The sequence below is a fragment of the Aquarana catesbeiana genome, linkage group LG02 (assembly GCF_042186555.1).
Source record: "Aquarana catesbeiana isolate 2022-GZ linkage group LG02, ASM4218655v1, whole genome shotgun sequence".
Taxonomy (NCBI): domain Eukaryota; kingdom Metazoa; phylum Chordata; class Amphibia; order Anura; family Ranidae; genus Aquarana; species Aquarana catesbeiana.
The window spans coordinates 415,403,404-415,419,088 of NC_133325.1; the positions used below are offsets into that span (position 1 = coordinate 415,403,404).

At 38.1% G+C, this 15,685-nt stretch overlaps 1 protein-coding gene across 3 annotated transcripts in view; it reads right to left on the reverse strand.

The window, feature by feature from the left end:
• CSMD2 (CUB and Sushi multiple domains 2) overlaps window positions 1–15,685 on the reverse strand; it is a 1,533,565-nt gene that overhangs the window by 1,338,868 nt on the left and 179,012 nt on the right. For all 3 annotated transcript variants that reach the window (XM_073615428.1, XM_073615429.1, XM_073615430.1), the window contains exon 2: window positions 14,946–15,162. In XM_073615428.1, coding sequence (XP_073471529.1) covers window positions 14,946–15,162 — 217 coding nt within the window. The remainder of the gene's footprint in view (window positions 1–14,945; window positions 15,163–15,685) is intronic.

Here is a 15,685-nt window from a genome sequence, read left to right on the forward strand (position 1 = left end):
ATACAGGTATGCCCATTTGCTCACCTCTGCCATTGTGCCACCATATATCGGCGTGCAGAGGTCGGCAAGTGGTTAATGGCACTGGCTTTTATGCGTGTGGCAGGTATAAATCCTGTGTCAGTTCTAAGGGCAACATGAAAAGAAGGAAATAGTGTATAGCCACTGCTACACATTTGCTCATGTGCCATTTGTGTGCCTTGTAAATGCAGAGCATTGGTTTCCACAGTGCCATTTCTGTCACTGCTTTTATGTGGTATTGTTTTCCTTACTGGCGATATGCATGTTTACCTTCAGGTGATCGGGAGTTTCTGTAGCGGCTCCTATGGCAACCAGAGGGAGAGGCTATATAGCATGGTGGACGGCATCAAGTTCTGACTTTTCTGAGGAAGTCCAGCATTGGACGATATGTGTCAAATGGGTGGAGCTTCTGGCCAATTACCTTATCACACTAACCTCAAACTTAAAGAATGGGGGAGTCAGCTGTAGCGAGGCAGTTTGTGGACCGAGCCCAGTAAGTGGTGAGTAAGGCTAGCATTGTATATGTGGCAGTAGTAAGGACATCATGCTATTATTGTGTTTTTCCTTGTCAAAAGAAGTTTATTGAGTATACAATGTTATTAAGATACATAAAGTAAGTTTACAAGGATCTATAAAGTAAGCTCATTGTTTTACAGTAGGGTTTATATAGGTAAATATCATGAAATTTCAAATATTAAACATTGGGTTCACGTAAACCTAAATTAAAGATATATATCATTTCCTTAGTTACTTTTGTAGGTATTTAAATGATTTATACCTACTATACATATTGTTTACAAGTAGAGTGTATATAGGTCAAGTAAATTCTGATAATGAGCTTTAATCGTAAGGTGGAGAAAAGGAAAGAGAAAGAAGAAAAAGGGTTGAAAGGTAGAGGTATGGTCCACAAGGTTGTCCCGCTCGTCAGTTTATTATTCTTTTTAGTTCTCTTTGAAGCCTTAGAATGGGTGTCTCTGTAAGTCATTTAATCTGTTACCATGGCAACAGGACAGAGTCATTGAAGTTTGACAGGAACTGTTGTTTTATCCAAGGATGCCAAAGTTTTTCGAATTTTGGAATTTGGTTTTGATCGATGGCTACCATCTTAGCATGGGACATTGTATTATTCATTCTGTGAATTGTTTCTGCTAGTACCAATGTAGGAGATTTCCATGCCTTGGCCACTGTTTGTTTTGCAGCCGTTATTAGTTGGATCATAAGTTTGAATTGAGAGAGTGTTAACCATTCCGGTTTTAGATTAAGTACAGTTAAATATGGATCTGGTTGTATTATTTTTTTAAATATTTTAGATGCAATCACGAAGACTTCCTTCCAGAAGGTTTGGATTACTGGGCACGTCCACCATATGTGTAAATATGTGCCTATTTCTGGGCATCCTCGAAAACAAAGAGCTGAGGTATTAGGTGAATATTTTGCCACTCTAGCGGGTACAAGGTACCAGCGAGTTAGGACTTTATAATTTGTCTCCAGTGCTAAGATGTTGGGTGAAGATGACTTAGATGTGAGTCATATGTTAGACCAGTCCGTGTCTTCTAAAGTTCGTCCCAGGTCCTCCTCCCACCTCTGAACGTAAGAGGGTCTATTAAGATTTGCTACTCCATATAATTGATTATAAAGTGATGAAATTGTACCTTTAGCAAATGGATCTTTTGTACAGATTGATTCAAAAATGGATAATTGGGATAATGGTGTATCCCCCTTTAGGAATGGTGTATAGAAATTTTTGATTTGGAGACATCTAAATATCTCAGAGTTTGGTAGATCATATTTTTCTCTAAGCGATGGGAATGAAAGGAATGATTTAGATGCTATGAAGTCATTTAGTGTCTGAATGCCTGATGTTGTTCAAGCTTTAAAAGAATTTGGGTAGATCCATGCCGGATAAAAGGCCGGATTTCTGATAAAAGAAAGGAGAGGATTGTGTGGAGATTGTAACTGATATTTGGTTTTTAGTTTATCCCAGAGAGATAAGAAGTGTTTAGTTATGGGATTATGAATTTTAAAGCGGTCTTTAGGATCAAGCCATAATAAATTTGATATTAATAGAGGGTCATTTTCTGAAGCCTCTATAAATACCCATAATGGGATTTCCTGTTTTGCATGGTATTTGGACAGACTGGCCAAATGTGCTGCTCTGTAGTAGTTAGTAAAATTAGGGTATCCCAGGCCTCCTTTATTTTTGGGAAGATGTAGTGTGTGTATAGGTATACGTGGTTTAGAAGAGCCCCATATAAACGAAGTTGCTCTTTTTTGTACTATTCTCAAAAAATAGGAAGGAATTGGAATAGGGAGGACTCTGAATAGATAAAGCAATTTGGGTAGAATAGTCATTTTGATTGCATTAATCTTCCCTATCCAGGATAAAGGAAGTTGCGACCATTGTTTTATTAGATTTGTGATCTGTCTTAATACAAGAGCTATTATTGTGTTTTTATACCTAAGGTTTAATAATAAAACTGTCAGTGAGAGGGTTTGATTTGTATGAGAAACTCTTGTGAGCTGCTTACCTTTTGGGACATCTGTGAAGAAGACTATAACCATAATATTATCCTATGAGGAGACACGTGTGCTTTCTGACCTCATTCTAACACCAAGGTAATGCCACAAGATGAGCAGTTTGGAGTGTCATGGAGAGAAGTGCACCATATGAGGACTAAATCACTATGAGAGGAGTGTGTTTTCATGTTTTGCACAGTGGACTTGGATTGTGTATCTGTATATGGGCACATATTCCAGTATTGCACTGTGACTTTTGACTTTGGACTTTCACATGTAATATTGATTGGACTTTTTATTTATTGTTGTTTATTGTGATATATTCACACTTTATTCATATTTACAGATTAGTAGATCTGCACAGTTTTATTACTTTTTGTCTGATACTAGGTGAGGTGATATCACTAGTAGTGTTAGTGGGCTGAAACTTTATATATGTTTTCTGTATATATTACTTTACCAAGTCCTGTTTGTGTGGGGTTGCGCAGGTTTTTTTAGTTATTTTGCAACTTCTGATACACCTTCTACATGTCTAAGCCATTTTTTGGAACCAGATCCTTTATCTAGTACAACTACTAAATTTTACTTTTTGAAAGGACACCCTATCCAGCCACTATTAGACCCAAGTAATGTAACTAATGCTTTGCCTTTCCAAAGGCATTTTTAGAAATGTATTTATTTTTCTGTAGAACACACAAGTGATTTGATTAACCTGATTAACCTATATGGTTTTCAGTACTAACAGGCTATGTCCATATATTACTGGTTGGAAAGGTAAAACGGGAGGGATATGCATACCTTCTGGTAGCAGCAAATGAATATCTGTCTACAGAAAGCAGTGCAGATACTGAAATTCTAATTGATGTTAACATGCAGAATAAGAAAAAGGAGAAGGTTCTTGAAAACCTTTGAGATTGTGAACATACTAATGGATATCATTCTTTGAATTCAAAAGTACACCTTGCTTGCAGAGGGAGAACTGAAACTGCTAATACTTTGCATAAACCTAATAAAATTGATGGTCATTTTTTTGAGCTTGTTTTGCCTCTTAGCAAATATGATGTCAGTCTTCACAAGCATGCAGAAGAGGTTAGGGCCCTGATCAGTAAAAAAAAAGCACAACACTCCTATAGTAAAGTAAAAGGTAGCAAGGTAACATTGTCAAGTAAAACTTCAGTCAATCACAAAAAAATGGTTTAGAGAAGCTGCTAAATTCAGTGTGGACAAGATGTTTCAGGGAAAGAGCAATGTCAGTGTGAACAGTGAACAGTGAGGGGGGGGGGGGGGGGTCTTTAATAATACTTCTTATTAGTAGCACAACTAGAAAAAGCCTGTTTGGAATTTTCCAGGAACAGTTGGAAAAGCTCTCCTTGCGTGTTATTAACTGCTTGCCGACCAGCGACACAATGGCACGGTACATCGGCACAATGGCACGGCTGGGCAAATGTGTGTACCTGTATGTCCCCTTTAAGACACGAGTTAGTGGGTGCGCGCCCGCCGCATGCTCCGTGAGCGTGCCTGTGGGTCCCGCGGACCCGATGTCCACCGGGGGGGCCCGCATTCATGACACGGAGCGGCAGAACGGGGAGATGTCTATGTAAACAAGGCATTTCCATGTTCTGCCTAGCAACATGACAGGGAGCTATTGCTCCCTGTCATTGGAAGCAGTGATCTCTGTCATGTTGTAGTGAGCCCACCCCCCCCCCACAGTTAGAATCACTCCCTAAGACATACTTAACCCCTTGATCGCTCCCTAGTGTTTAACCCCTTCCCTGCCAGTGTCATTTACACAGTAATCAGTGCATTTTAATAGCACTGATCGCTGTATAAATGTCACTGGTCCCAAAATAGTGTCAAAAGTGTCCGATGTGTCCGCCACAATGTCGCAGTCACAATAAAAACTGCAGATCACTGCCATTACTAATAAAAAAAAATATTAATAAAAATGTCATAAATCTATCCCCTATTTTGTAGACGCTATAACTTTTGCGCAAACCAATCAATATACGCTTATTGTGATTTTTTTAACCAAAAATATGTAGAAGAATACATATCAGCCTAAACTGAGAAAGAAATTTGTTTTTTTATATATGTTTTTGAGATATTTATTATAGCAAAAAATAAAAAATATTGCTTTTCTTTCAAAATTGACCCTTTTTCTGTTTACAGCGCAAAAAATAAAAAACGCAGAGGTGATCAAATGCCACCAAAAGAAAGCTCTATTTGTGGGAAAAAAAGGACATCAATTTTGTTTGGAAATTAGATGAGCTTGTTTTATCTTGTAAGCCCATTATGGGGACAAATAAACATTTTAAGATCTCCTACACTTAGTGGCGTTTTCCTGTTTTTCCCCTTTTCTTGCTAATATAGATAGCTTGTGATACGTCTTGTCCTTCCTTTTCCCTTCACCCTTCCCCTTGCCAACATTTTTCTTTTTTCTTCATTTTCCTTAGTCTTCCTCCCACCTTCTTTTCCAGTTCCCTTTTTCTCCTCTTTTTCCTTCTCCTTTAACCTTTTCCTTTCCACCCCCCCTCATTCCCTTCTTTTCACCTTTCCTCCTTCCCTACTTTTCTCTTCCCCTTTTTTCTTCTCCTCTCCCTTTCCTACTTTTTTCCTTTCTCCCCTCTCCCATAAATCATTATGTACTTTGGAATAATTGAGATTGTACTTACAATTATGAAAGCATCTTCACTATTTGGTTACTTAATATTCTCTTAATATTGTATATATACAGTAATAATAATATATATAATAATTTTGTGTTACAAATTGGTTCATGATCCAATAATTGCATTTACACAGAGATAAGTAAAATTACTTTTTTGGATGTGTAGTTTTGTTGATGGCCATTGAATGCTAGAACTGTACAAATGTGTTTATCATCTCATGCACTTTGGCTACATTGTACTAGTAATATAGGGTTAGCCGTGCGTTTAATCAATCAATGTGTATACTCTTTTGCAGTATGTGCAGTGACCAACATTTTTCCACATCAGATACAGTAAATGCAGAAACAATTGTTTTTTGTGCCCAATTAAAAATGATTAAAAACAGGTCACAGCCTCCTCTTGGAGAGGATCTTCTGAAATTCCCTATTTTACTGAACACAGAGAGGGATCTCAGCAGATGTTTAGTTTTTGATGACATCCTTGATAAATTTGCTAATTCTTCCTTTGTTCTACAACCGGGTGCTCAGGTTCAGCACATCATGGATCTGGTGGACAGATTATTGGCAGGGGCTGGGGAAGACCTGGCTGTCATGGTGCACGTTGGCACCAATGACAAAGTCAGAGGCAGATGGAGTGTCCTAAAGAACAATTTTAGGGACTTAGGAGCTAAATTGATGAAAAGGACCTCCAAGGTAGTATTCTCAGGAACACTACCAGTACATCAAGCCAAACCAGAAAGGCAGAGGGAGATTAGGGTAGTAAACAAGTGGCTGAGGAGCTGGTGTAGTAAGGAGGGGTTTGGGTTCCTGGATAACTGGACCGACTTCTTAGTCGGTCACCAGTTCTATAGAAGGGATGGACTGCACCTAAATGAGGAGGGTGCAGATCTGCTGGGAGTGAAGATGCCCAAAAAGTTAGAGGGGCTTTTAAACTAGGCGATGGGGGGAAGGGTTCACAGGTAGAGATAGTCAGTGCAGAACATATTCCAGAGGGTAGTATTGGGGGCATTAGTGGTAGGTTGACTAAAGCACACAAACCCAAGGTAAGTATAGTAACAAGTCCTATTTGCAATCTCGGAACACCCAATAAATGGACAGTATGCGACCGGTCTAAACTACGTGACATGTTCACCAATGCCAGGAGCCTGGCGGACAAGATGGGAGAACTAGACATACTGTACGAGGAGGATTTCAATTTTGTGGTGTCAGGGCTGGGCCAAGCCCTTCTATCTCTGATCTGGCCACTCAGCTGTCGGCTAATTGCCAGCTCCTATCTCTCCACAGTGACTCACCTGTATATAATCCTGCTTGTCGGTCCTGCTTACTTAAGCTGTCCAGTCCAGATGAACTCTGCCTTCACCTTGGTCACATCTCTAGAGATGCGCTCCTTTGTTCCAGTTAAAGACTTGCTTGGCTGACATTCCTTCTAGCTCCCTGACGTTTTGGCTTGTCTGACTATTCGTTCCAGTTCCAGAACTCTGGCTATGTTTTGACTATGTTTACTCTTACTTACCTTTTTTTTATTATTATTAAACATGTGTGATTTAATTGTACTTCTGTCTCAGTCTGATTCATGGTTTCTGACATTTTTAGAGACTTGGTTCAACAGCTCTCATGATTGGCTGGCAACCATTCAAGGGTAGTCCCTTTATCACAGGGATAGAGAGGGTAAAAAAAGTGGGAGGGGTATGCCTGTATATCAAGAATAATGTACACATGAATGTGAGAGATGACATCACTAAGGGAGCTAGGGAGGAGGTGGAATCCTTATGGGTAGAGCTTCAAAGGGATGAAGCTAAGGGGAAAATAATACTGGGAGTATGCTATAGGCCCCCTAACCTGAGGAAGGAAGGGCAGACGGAGCTTCTATCACAATTTGGATTAGCAGCAAGGATGGGAAGTGTCATCATAATGGGGGATTTTAACTATCCAGACATAGACTGGGCGGAAGGAACCACGCATTCATCTAAGGTTCGCCAGTTCCTAAATGTCTTGCAGGACAATTTCATGGGTCAGATGGTAGACGCACCAACTAGAAACAAAGCGTTGCTAGACCTACTGATTACCAACAATGCAGACCTGATCATGGATGTGGAAAAAAGGGGCAATTTAGGAGACAGCGATCATAGGACAATTAGCTTCAGTATAAATCACACAAACGGGAAACATGAGGGAAATAGAAAGACACTGAACTTCAAAAGAGCCAACTTCCCTAAACTACGAACCTTGCTAGAAGATATAAATTGGGATAGAATCTTAGGAACAAAGAACACGGAGGAGAGATGGGTTTGCTTTAAGAACATATTAAATAAGGGCATGAGCAAGTGCATCCCATTGGGAAATAAATTTAAAAGAGTGAACAAAAATCCTGGATGACTTAACTCAAATGTAAAAATGCATAAAAAAGCAAAGGAGAAGGCCTTCAAAAAATACAAGGCCGAGGAATCATCATTAGCATTCATACTTTACAAAGCATGCAACAAGAAATGTAAGGGTGCAACTAGGGCGGCTAAAATAGAACATGAAAGACACATAGCGGAGGAGAGCAAAAAAAAATCCCAAGAAATTCTTTAAGTATATAAACAGTAAAAAAGGGAGGATAGACCATATTGGCCCCATAAAGAATGAGGAAGGAAATCTGGTTGCAAAGGATGGAGAGATGGTGAAGGTATTGAATTTATTCTTCTCCTCAGTCTTCACGAAGTAATCGGGGGGCTTCAGTAACCAAAACTGCAGTGTTTATCACAGGAAGCACCCTCATGGCTAACAGAGGACAGAATTAGAGATAGATTTGGAAAACTTAACATTAATAAGTCACCGGGACCAGATGGTTTGCACCCGAGGGTCCTTAGGGAACTTAGTCAAGTAATTGCCAGACCATTGTTCCTAATTTTTACTGACAGTCTACTGACAGGAATGGTTCCAGCTGATTGGAGAAAAGCCAATGTAGCACCAATATTTAAAAAAGGGCCAAAATACATCCCTGGGAATTAATGACTAGTTAGCCTAACATCAATAGTATGCAAGCTCCTGGAGGGGATGATAAGGGACTATATACAAGATTTTAGTAAAGAAAACTGTATCATTAACAGTAATCAGCATGGGATCATAAAGAATCATTCTTGCCAAACCAATCTATTAACCTTCTATGAGGAGGTGAGCTGCCATCTAGATAAAGGAAGGCCTGTAGACGTGGATTTTGCAAAAGCATTTGACACAGTTCCCCATAAACATCTACTGTACAAAATAAGGTCCGTTGGCATGGACCACAGGGTGAGTACATGGATTGAAAACTGGTTACAAGGGTTCAGAGAGTAGTGATAAATTTGGAGTACTCGGAATGGTCAGGGGTGGAAAGTGGGGTCCCCCAGGGTTCAGTGCTGGGACCAATCCTATTTAATATGTTCATAAACGACCTGTAGGATGAGATACACAGTTCTATCTCTGTATTTGCAGACAATAATAAACTAAGCAGGGCAATAACTTCTCCGCAGGATGTGGAAACCTTGAAAGAAGATCTGAACAAATTAATGGGTGGGCAACTACATGGCAAATGAGGTTTAACGTGGAAAAATGTAAAATAATGCATTTGGGTGGCAAAAATATGAATGCAATCTACTCACTGGGGGGGGGGAGAACCTCTGGGGGAATCTAGGATGAAAAAGGACCAGGGGTCCTAGTAGATAACAGGTTCAGCAATGGCATGCAATGAATGCCAAGCTGCTGCTAACAAAGCAAACAAAATATTGGCATGCATTAAAAAGGGGGTTAACTCAAGAGATAAAGCAGTAATTCTCCCACTCTACAAGACTCTGGACCGCCCTCACCTGAAGTATGCTGTCCAGTTCTGGGCTCCAGTCCTCAGGAAGGATGTACTGGAAATGGAGAGAGTACAGAGAAGGGCAACAAAGCTAATAAGGGAATTGGAGGGTATTAGTTATGAAGAAAGGTTGCGAGCACTGAACTTGTTCTCTCTGGAGAAGAGACGCTCGAGAGGGGATATGATTTCAATTTACAAATACCACACTGGTGACCCCACAATAGGCAGACAACTTTTTGACGGAAAGGAGTTTAATAAGACACATGGCCACTTAAAAATTAGAAGAAATGAGATTTAACCTTAAACTGCGTAGAGGGTTCTTTACTTTAAGAGTGGAAAGGATGTGGAATTCCCTTCCACAGGCAGTGGTTTCAGCATGGTGCATCGATAGTTTCAAAAATCTATTAGATAAGCACCTGAACGACCACAACATACAGGGATATACAATGTAATACTGACATATAATCACACACATAGGTTGAACTTGATGGACTTGTGTCTTTTTTCAACCTCACCTACTATGTTACTATGTAAGATTTTTTTTTTAAAGCTGAATACAAAAAAACAGATACTCATTCCAGTCCTGTAGGATGTCAGCAAACAGGAAATGGAGGGGTTACATAGACAGAAACAATTATATCTTAAAGATATTACAAAGAGGTTTGAAGTTGACATTTTAAATACAAATATTGTGGGTACAGTTAAAGTTCACAGTAACTCCACATAACTAATTTCATCATCTTGAGGACTGGGTAATGCAATGGTTTCAGCTCTTTATCACGCTCATCATACTTAGCAACATTAGCCTGACAACATCCTTGATATATCTTCCTATTCTCCTTCACTCTCACTAGAGAGACATTGCTATAGTCTACAGAAATAATGTCAACATCTTGAGGAGTGGGTTATAGAATACTTTCAGCTCTGTACAATCATCATCATCATCATATTTAACAACACTTGCTTAATCAATTACTGGTCATCTTGATAATACTTAGATACAACTGCTTGATCAATTACTGTGTCAGTAGTTTTCTGTTTTTCTGATTTATTGTTGTTATATACATCTTAGATGTTGTTCACCAAGCACAAATATGTAGAAATTCAGAGTAATTCTTTTTCTGAATATATTTGTATGATTGTGATATAAATACAATGCAAAGTATAATTTTTTTGTGTTACATTGTGGTATCTGATAAAAATAGGCAATGTTGTTGTAGTGTAGTGTTGTTAACTGCAGTGGTTGTGTTGAAAATTTTAACAGGTCGACAATAAGATAGGACTGCATACCTATTTTTCACTAGTGGTTCCAAGAGTATCAGTCTGCCCTTGATTACAGCACACATCATTTTCTCTTTATGAATATTTTCCCTCTACCAGTCTGAGCTACGCTGCATAGAGGATTGCAAAAGGCAGATATGCCAAATTCAGCTACCTAAGCCACTGCATTTATTTGTGTCTTTAACAATTGGATAGAGTTAAGCTTTAACTGCTCTTTCTATCAGTACATAATTCTTTGTCTTCTGGCCTATACTTGCAGATAAAAACTATTGTCTAAAAAACCTTTATATGCACGTTTTTCATGTTTCCTATCATGCTTCATCCAATTGTGCTGTTAGCAGAATTTAGATGTTGTGATCTGGTGACCTCCCAATGTTGACTTGTGCAAATTCTAATTCCTGATTGCATTGTATAGCAATATATACCGTAAGCGCTGTGTAAACTGTTGCCACTATATAATAATAATAATAACACCATGATTTGTAATACTTTGTAATACTTAATACTCTTTGTAATACTTAAATCATATATTTAACATAAAGCAGTTGAATCTTATAGGCCAATATGTTAAGCATATAATTTCACTAAGGGTATGAAGGAGATTTACTAAAACTGGTGCACTCAGTATCTGGTGCAGCTATGCATGGTAGCCAATCAACTTCTTACGTCAGCTTTTTCAATTAATCTTTGACAATAAAACCTTGAAGCTGATTGGTTACTATGATGAGCAGATTTTGCACGCTCCAGTTTTAGTAGATAACCCCTTATGTATCTACCAAAATTAATTATTCAATTTCAAAAAGGTGGTGTAAAGACTAAACATGCATATAATTTCTCAGTACTTTTTCTGAACTACTGTACTTTAATTTGCTCAGTTTTTAGAAGGAAAATGCCTGCTTCAATAATATTGATATAAATTGCTGTTAAATAAGCAGTTTCATAATTGAATGTCTAAATGCAATGTCCATAAATGTTTACAACTACCAAAAAACTCTAACTTTTTACCATGGCAACTGTGTTTTTTTTAGTTTAAAAATATGTCACATCTCCTAGAAACTACTGTGAATTCCCTAATGCCCCATACACACAATCAGAAATTCTGCCAGCAAAAGTCAGATGTAAGATTTTGGTCAGAAATTTCGACCGTGTGTATGCTCCATCGGACTTTTGCTGGCAGAATTCCAGCCAGCAAAAGATTGAGAGCAGGTTCTCTATTTTTCGATCAGAAAAAGTTCCTATCCGAAAATGCGTTCGTCTGTATGCAATTTGGACGCGCAAAAAATCACGCATGCTCGGAAACAATTTGACGCATGCTCGGAAGCATTGAACTTCATTTTCTCTGCTCGTCGTAGTGTTGTACGTCACTGCGTTCTTGGCAGTCGAAAGCTCAGAGAACTTTTGTGTGACCGTGTGTATGCAAGGCAAGCTTGAGCGAAATTCCGTTGGAAAAACCATCCAAGTTTTTTCTGATGGAATTTCTGATCGTGTGTATGGGGCATTACTCATGCAACTGGCTTACTGCCTCTACCAGAAATTTGAAAAGAGTTTGGTCAGCACTATCTCTTTTTACAACATTGGGGCGTGTCATGGGATAATATAAAAGCTGCATCGGAGTGAATCTATGCAATTAGACCCCTAGGGGTACTAATTAGAGATAGGCAGCAGCTCTTATACTGTCCTAAGCGCGGATCTATCTATTTATATAAGATTAAAAATGGCCAGACGAAATGACAGAAGTATTACTTAATGTCTATGTTAACTTATAGGACAATCCTGATCAATTAAAAGTAATTTACAGCTTAAAATATAATCCTCATAATCAACCCATTATGAATTTATTGTAATTCAGATGTAAATAAAAAACTAAATCTTATAGATAGATAAAATAGGATAGAAAAAGATAAATTAAATAGAATGATATTTATGATTCTGAGACCTTCAATACTAATTCTTATCCTTAACCGCTAATCTAATCATTACCATTGATTTAAATTCTACATAAATAAGAATGTACAAACACAGAATAATGCTAGGAAACACAGGATGTTATTGTTAAATCATTATTATGATTATGATTTATAAATTCTCTTTATTGTCATTTCCCAACAAAGACCAGAGTTTAGGTGTGCAGAACTAGGATCTTGGCTATTTATGCTGAACAGAATTCTAGTTTCCAAGGTAAGCAGATTAGGTTTAACTGTAAATGTGCTATGAACCCTATAATCATAGATAGCTTAAGTGTCTTCACACAGGGATCTGCTGAGACATTGATCCATGACACCAGTAGTATATTGAGGCGTGTGTAAAGATTACTCCAAACAGAATGTACGTTAAAGAAACCGTAGAAGTTAGAAACAGTTATTCAAAAAACTCTCGAAAGATATGGAGAGCTGGTCTTCGTTCCCATCTTCCTTGAAGATTGCCTTCTATTATGATGAATGTTCAGAGATTTTAGGGTGGATTTACTAAACAGAAACAGGGTGTTCACATTGCAAGAGAAGCTGCACTTTGCAAAGGAGTTTGCCCCAGAGCTTGCTGAATGTGGTACAACTGCCAATCACATGCAAGGAAAAAAACTGCAATTTTGCTTGCTTGCACATGATTGGATGAAGGAAGTCAGTAGAGCTTTGACTCATTCACAAAGCTCTGGGGCAAATTCCCTGGCAAAATGCAACTCTCCTAGCAGAATGAAAACCCGATTTGCCCTTAGTAAATCAACACCCTTTTATTTATTTAGAATGTTTCCAATAGAAATCCAGAGATCTGACCTTCTCCATTTCTAAAAGAGATTGTTAAAATTAATTTGGGATGACAAACAGCCTAGAGTTCATAAGCATATATTGTATACCCCTAAAAAACAAGGAGAATTAATAAATAATATTCCACTTTTAAAACCCTTGTCCCACAAGGACCACAATCAGATCACAATCGGCTAGCCCCAAGCGAATTGAGCACCCAATGTGACTCCCATCAAGGAGTAGACCAACCATTATGTGCTCATCTCTTTCAATATCTCTCAGTCTCTGGCACTATCTTTACAAAAGACACAAATCCAATGCCTCTTACAATCCATTGGCCCCATATTCTCTACAACCCTGCTTTCAACCCAAAGATTTCCCAAGGTAAACCAACCAAGGACACTTGAGAATAGCTGACCTGTGCAACAATGAAGGAATCCTGCTGGATCACTCCTGCAAGAAAAATTTAATAACCCCCAGCTTCTAAAAGATTGGCTTTCCAAGTAAAAAAAAAAACAAAGAAAACAGAACATGGGGGAGGAGATGACTTTGGAAGAATGGTATAAACTAGCAGTTAGGGCATCTAATACATTATAAGCATTTTAATTATTGAAGCAAGTTATAAGGTGTTGTTAGGATGATCTATGGTTTCATTCAGATTATCCTCCTTTATACCTGATGCTTCACCTATATATGGTGGTCTTGCCTAAAAGTCAGATGATTCTGAATTAGGATATATAATTTCATATATTCTCTCACCCAAATAAAATCTTAGCAAGTCCCCATTCAAGGCATTGCTAAACAGGTTTAGTGGGGAGATTTCTGGACCATTCAGGAGGCTAATATCCATAATTTTATAGCGGCTACAAATTTCATAGCCAGATCACGGAAGACATCGCCTATCCCGTTGATTTGGTAAGAGCTAAACTCTCCTGGATAATAATCAATGCAAAATGATCTTCAATACTACATGACAGGATGGGGGTCTTCATGACAGTCTAGGACCCATGAATTCAATACTTCCAGGGACGAGAAGAGTGAGCAGTGGACTTTGCAAGACAGAAACCACTTTTCTGACCATAACCTATTTTTTTTTTATCCCATTCTCTTGTATTATACTTTACAATTCCCTTTGTTTTTCTTACAATTATTTTACCATAAGTGCAGTGGTTTTATGTAACTCTGTGGGGTTGATTTACTAGAGCTGGAGAGTGCAAAATCATCTGCAAATGTGCATGGTAGCCAATGAGCTTCTAATTCCAGCTTGTTCAATTAAGCTTTGACAAAAAACCTAGAAGCTGATTTCTATGGAGAGCTGCACCAGAATTTGCACTCTCCGGTTTTAGTAAATCAACCAGTGGAAAGGCAAGGGAAAATGGCTTTTGTAGACTATTAATGATCAACTGACTTACTTATATATAACGACTGTGGAGACACACAGACTATGCTAAATTCTTATAAACATATTTCCATTGCCTTTTTTTCCTAATTAAACTGTCAGATAAAAAAGAGGGATTCTGGCACTCCAAAAGGTGTAATGTCCTTAATTACAAATCATGTTCAATGCTGGTAACTGGTATTTCAGAATAAAGAAGACAGCCATCCTCAGAGGGTGTCCATTACCTCTGTAGACAAGTCAATAGCAGAGAATAGGAGGGGGGAGGCGACAACTGGATGTTAAAAGTTCAGAACTTTTAACATCCAGTTGGCATCCCCCCCCCTTATATTCCTAATTATAGTGGGAATGCTGAATAATGTAACCACACTGGTTTTCTATATTGGCAATCTTAATTTATCTTGGGAAAACTTCATAGGAGTTATCGAAAAGAAACAATTTAGAAACAGTCATTCATTAATTTTTTTAAAGAAAATTATATTCATACATAATATTTTTGCAACTTACCTTGTCCGCAGGTTCTCAGCTACTGGCTCTCCATCATATACAGACAAAACATCAAAGTCTTCTTCTAAGGCAAATGAATGGAACCACAATTGTATTCGATTTTTAGCCTCTGTACTAATTATCCACGTGCAGTTGGCATAATTTGGATATCCATATGGGAATCCCGGACTTTCTACTGTTCCATTGGGCTCATGTAGATTGAAACTACAGTTCTGACCTGAGGGAAGAATAAAAAGAAAAATAATGTATATAAAAATAATGTATTAAAAGACACATTATGATATATAATGTTACGAACACAAAGCAGTCATTGCCGTGTGTAAAATCTGACAATATCAGACAGAGCCGCATCTAGTTGTGTGACAAATTAATCACATATTCCTCACTGCTAGCCATGAATAATTCCTTACATCAAATCACACTGGTAATGCATATTTCTTATACAACAAAGATCTAAACAACAGATTGTCTCACATAAAGCTATGTACAGGTATGCATGCAAAACATTCCAAAATCACTATTTGAGTATTTTATATTATTAGCTTAGAGCAATACACTGTTACGTCAGTCATCTCAGGCTTACATGAGGCAGAGATGAGTCCCCAGCAGTGTTCTTAATGGACACAAGAAGGATTTGTATAAGAACATATCATCCCCCATATCTACAAATTAATCTCAGAATACCTTCAGGTATGACAGGCCTCTGAAAATGCTTTATGTAGTTTAACTTTAATATGGTT